This window comes from Zonotrichia leucophrys, chromosome 20, assembly GCF_028769735.1.
Source record: "Zonotrichia leucophrys gambelii isolate GWCS_2022_RI chromosome 20, RI_Zleu_2.0, whole genome shotgun sequence".
NCBI classification, from domain to species: Eukaryota; Metazoa; Chordata; class Aves; order Passeriformes; family Passerellidae; genus Zonotrichia; species Zonotrichia leucophrys.
In genome coordinates this window covers 3,730,897-3,735,654 of record NC_088189.1, presented here as the reverse complement: position 1 = coordinate 3,735,654, position 4,758 = coordinate 3,730,897, and the positions used below count along the sequence as shown (strand labels likewise).

The 4,758-nt window shown below is 41.3% G+C and overlaps 1 protein-coding gene across 4 annotated transcripts in view; it reads right to left on the bottom strand.

Annotated features, from left to right (window-relative positions):
* Positions 1-2,041: 2,041 nt before the first annotated feature.
* PHACTR3 (phosphatase and actin regulator 3) overlaps positions 2,042-4,758 on the bottom strand; it is a 99,267-nt gene continuing 96,550 nt past the window's right edge. For all 4 annotated transcript variants that reach the window (XM_064730349.1, XM_064730348.1, XM_064730351.1 and 1 more), the window contains exons 12-13: positions 4,112-4,188; positions 2,042-2,634 (exon numbers count right to left, since the gene is read on the bottom strand). In XM_064730349.1, the coding sequence (XP_064586419.1) occupies positions 2,619-2,634; positions 4,112-4,188 (93 nt within the window). In that variant the 3' untranslated portion in view covers positions 2,042-2,618. The remainder of the gene's footprint in view (positions 2,635-4,111; positions 4,189-4,758) is intronic.

The window sequence follows — 4,758 nt, the reverse complement described above, 5'->3', positions numbered from 1 at the left end:
AAATAGTTCTATTAAACAAGAAAAACAGATGCTGTCTGTTGGGTTTTTTACTCATTATCATTGTTATTTTGCTTTAAATCAGTAAGAAATCAGATAAAGCTGCTGTGCAAATATTTTGGGTAAGAATTTTAAAGCCACAAGGCTGTTTTGTCTCTCTGGAAATAATTACACTGAAATTTCCAGTAAATTATTTGGTTCACTCATCCCATTTACATCAGTGTACAAATGTTTTCTGAGCTTCTGGTTTTTGGGTGGTTTGGGGTTTTTTTGGGCCTGTGCTCACTGTGATCTCCACTAGATGGACTCCTTGAGATGTTAAACTTTTCTTTCCACTGCTCTGATTGAATTTCATCTGAATGAAACAGGACTTGTCTCTGAACTGTACAAGGTTTAAAAGTGCACTCACTGCAAGGCCCAAATTCTTTCTTACAATGAGGCCACGTGGGAAAAATAAGAACTAAAAACTAAACTTGTTTTTAGTTATGGACAGGAGTTGTGCACTGCAGGCCTGTTTCCCTTTCCCACTGGGAGGAAGAACAGCCCCCCTGAGCAGAATGTGCCCTCTGAGGTGGGATCCCAGATTCAGGAATCCAGGGCAGCTCCCCAGAGCAGGCAGTGCTGAGGGCTCGGTGCCTCTGGAGCTGTCCCAGCCTGGGCCCCCCCAGGAGCATGGAGAGGATGGAGCCCCTCAGAGCCAGCCCAGGCTTCAGGTGCAGCAGTGACACAGCTCAGGGGCACTGTTTGGCATTTAAACCTGCTCTAAGTTAGACTTGCTATAATTTTATTATGTTTTTCAACATCATTTCAATGTGTTTTGTATAATATTTCTTGGCAGTGGAAGTGTGCATCCCTGCTGAACAGGACATACTGTACATGGGTTATTAGCCAAGTTTAGTTTGTAGTTAACAGTGGCTCATCTCAAACTGAAAATGCTTCTTCTGCTGAAGAAACGTTGCTCTCCTTTCTCTTTAGCCTTTTTGTATATTGCACCTGGACTATCACTGTTTTCTTGTTAATTACTCCTGTATTATTAATAATAAAATTATAGATGTATGTTAAAAGGCTAGTTATGATGTTACACATTTCTGTGAAAAGCCAGCAAGTTAAAAAATTACAATAAAGAGGAAAAAACACATCTTTGGATCAAGTGATGGGGTCATTCAGCTCAGTCAAGTGAGACAAACATTAAATGTTGACACCAGCTCTGCCAGGAGTGCTGGGTTCCCTGTCCCATTGCACTGACACAGACTCTGTGTGGCACTGGGTGTCCTTACCTTCCCTCCTGCCACTTTGTCCAGGAGCAGCTCCAGTTCCTGAGGTTCCATCCCCAGCTGGGACAGAGCTCTCACTCTGTGGGGCTCTTCCCCACCTCACAGCAAGTCACTAGTAGTCTATACAAGCACTTTGACAAACTGCATTTTATTATTGTCACACTTCATGGAGATCATCTCAATGAAGCTACAGGACCAAGAATGCCTTTTTCAAGTTTTTAACATTTCATGACTCCCTAGAATGGCAGCACTTCAGTCTTGTGAGTGGATTCACCATTTTTTCCTGTCTCTCCACATGTGATTCCCAGCTATCAATGTGTTATGTTTCTCACAATTATTTTTTAGTAGCATTGAGTAAATCCTCAGGTGCTTCTCCATGTCAGGAATTACTGAAATGTCTGGCTTTACATTTTTCTCAACCAGTTCTATTTGCTTTGTTATTAGCATTTAGTAACTTTTTTCTTCTTACTGTCAAGAAAGCATTAAAACCATTTGTTTGCTAAACATCAAAGTACATTGTTATATTTCTGCCTCTGGTTGTCCAGTTTAGTAATTTGGAATAACAGTGAAGCAAATTGTCATTTTTAGAGTGTCAGAGCCTCAACTGGTGCAGTGACAACCAGTTTATGCTATTCCACCAGATGGAAAACCTTAGTTGAGATCATCCTTTTGCAGACCCTGTGTTGATGAAGAAGTCAAATGGTTTGGTGCATAATAATTATAATCTCTTCCCAATTATCCCTGGGAAAAAAAGAGCTTTAGGAAACATGTTCATTTCCTGCAATAAGTAGTCATTTAATTAAAGAACAAAAGTAACAGGAATCAAAAATGCTTGCAGCTGTGATTCTGTTAGACAGTATATAAAAAAGAATGAAATTATAATACATTAAATTAGTTTTTAGAACATGAACTTAGGTGTTTTACAAACTAATTGTGGTAAGTTCAAAATGTCTTGTCAACGTAATACTGGATGACAGAGCGTCACGTCCATTTATGTCAGAGGCCTTGGAATGGTAAAGCCTGTACATGCACAACATCTCCTTTTCCAAGGCAGCCTGCACACCAGTTCCACCCAGCTGGGAAAGGAGAGGAGGAGGCTCTTCCAAGCAGCTTCACTTCAGTCCTTTCAGCAGCTTGTCCCACTCCTCAGGCCAGGCTCTTCTGCCTCCGGAGCTCGGGGCTGGCGTCTGTCCCCAAGGGCTGCAGAGGCTCCACTGCAGAGTCCTTCTGTCACATCAACGGCCAGGGAGCCTGCACTGAACCTCAGGGAAAGGCTTCAGGGTTCCCTGATGTGTGCTCAGCAGCAATATCAAAAGGTAAAGACAGATTCTTCTCAGAAGAAAATTTCTATGGCCTGTGAAATCTAGGAGAAAAGAAAGACATGTTTCAAACCGCTTTGCAATAGAATTCAATTATTTTTTATTCAATTATTTTATGTTAGATTAACAAAATTTTTAAAAGCCCACAGAAGGATTCATTCTGGTTAAAGGTACAGTGAGGGTGCTGAAGAATATTAGCAACTCCTAATTCTCCCCAGCACATTGCCAGCCCTGTCCCAGGACTGCAGTGCAGGTACAGGGCCAGTGTACCTCATTTACATTTCTTTGGGAATGCAATTGCAAATCCAGGTATGTAGTTGATGTGGATTTTGTTTTTTTAGTAAACAAAGCCACAGTTTGTCATTGGTAGCAATATTCACTGTGCACTGATCTTCTTTTTTAAGAGTTAAGCAATGGTGAAATGCTTTGTAAAGTATGAAGAAATACTGTTGGTGAAATGTTTGATAGTCTTAGATTCTGGAATAAATTTTCTTCTTGCTCTGTAGGCTTGTTCTTTTGGCTGAGATCCATAATTAAAGCCTCAATCATATGTAATGCCCTAGCACTAATTGTAAATTGGAAGCTTGTTTACTCCTAATATCCTGAACAAATTTCAGAATCTCTCATTATCATCTGAGACTCCCCAGGTAGCTCCAATTAGGAAAGGTGCAGCTCACTGCCAGACTGAAACTGCAGCCACCCCTCTTCCCTTCCCACCTTCATTCCACCAATGCAGTGAAGCTGCTCTGCCTTGACGATGCCTTTTTGCAAGTACCAGTGGAATCAGCCTCTCATATTGTTCCTCCTCTTAAGAAGGGAAATGAATGTTTTGATCTGGGTTTAAACAGAGCCCCTGGCACCTGTGCTGGCACTGCCCTGACCAGGTTCCCAGTGGAATTCCAATCACGTGGAGTGACACCAGCCCAGCCCTGTTCTCTCCTGACCTCCTCCTGACAGGGAGTGTCATTAAGTTACCTGGGGCTCCTTCCAATAGCAACTGCACTGACAGGGAATACAGAAATCCCCAGGCTGAATCTTTAGAACAAATCCAATTAGAACAAAGGCATTACCCCTGGGCACTGCCTGTTACGGTCAGTGCAGTTCTGTATTTCTGAGCAGGGAATTTTCAGTGTTTGTGATAAGGCTGCAGACTCAAGTACATTTAATTCAGAGATCTTTAAACAGTGTATTATGTTGTTCTACTTTAAAAAATCATATTGTTTTCTGTGTCATATACTTTATTTTTTTTGTCCTATCTTTAAATCTTTGGTGCAAGGAATGCCAGCTGAGGGATGCTCTGGAGAATGTTTGCAGGTTTCTTGGTATGTGCTAATAAAAGCCCCCAAAAAATCAGAAAATTGAGTTCTCTTCAGGAAGAGAAATGCTCCAATTTTCTTTTAATATTAACCTTCCTTTGCATATTCTCCCACATCCAGCACATAAGAATGCAGTCTACAGGTTCAGGAGTCAAGGAGTCAGAGCTTTTAGCAGGCAGCAGAGATAAACAGCCGGAAAACTGACCTTGTCAAATGTTTGCTGGATGCATGAACCTCCATTTCATTACTTTTGTATTCATTCAGCTCCTTCCGAATTGCTGCCTAGGAATTGAAAAGAGAAAAACATGAACAAATAATGTTGTGTTTGTGAGCAAAACCCCAGAGCAGAGCAGAGCAGTTTTCTGAGGTAGATAAACCAAGTACTGGGTATAGCAGAGCACTCTTGTGCTGGCAGAAATGCTGAATATTTGGGTTATATGGATTGGTGACACAATGCTTCTCATTTGTTATTGATTGCTGACAGGGTCACTGCTGTCTAGAAGCAATTCTGACAGAATAACACCTCAGAGATGGCTGTCTCACATTTAATAAGACTCCAGTTAAAATTTATTAAAGATTAGGAGAAGCTGCCAAGAAATTGATCCATTTTTCAGTCCCCAATGCAGAGGTGCAGCTCTGACCCTGAGTTCCTGATGTGTGCCACCAGTATGAGCAGAACTGTCACTTTCTTTGAGCTGCCTTGTTAATTGAAACATGAGCATTGACACAGTAAAACCAGGAAAAGTCTAATTGCAGTAAAGGTACATTCAAGGAAAATACAAAATCCTTATTCTGTTGATTACTATGGAACAGTTTATTCACCATTTTAGAGAGCTTGGGAGAGCAGCTGCA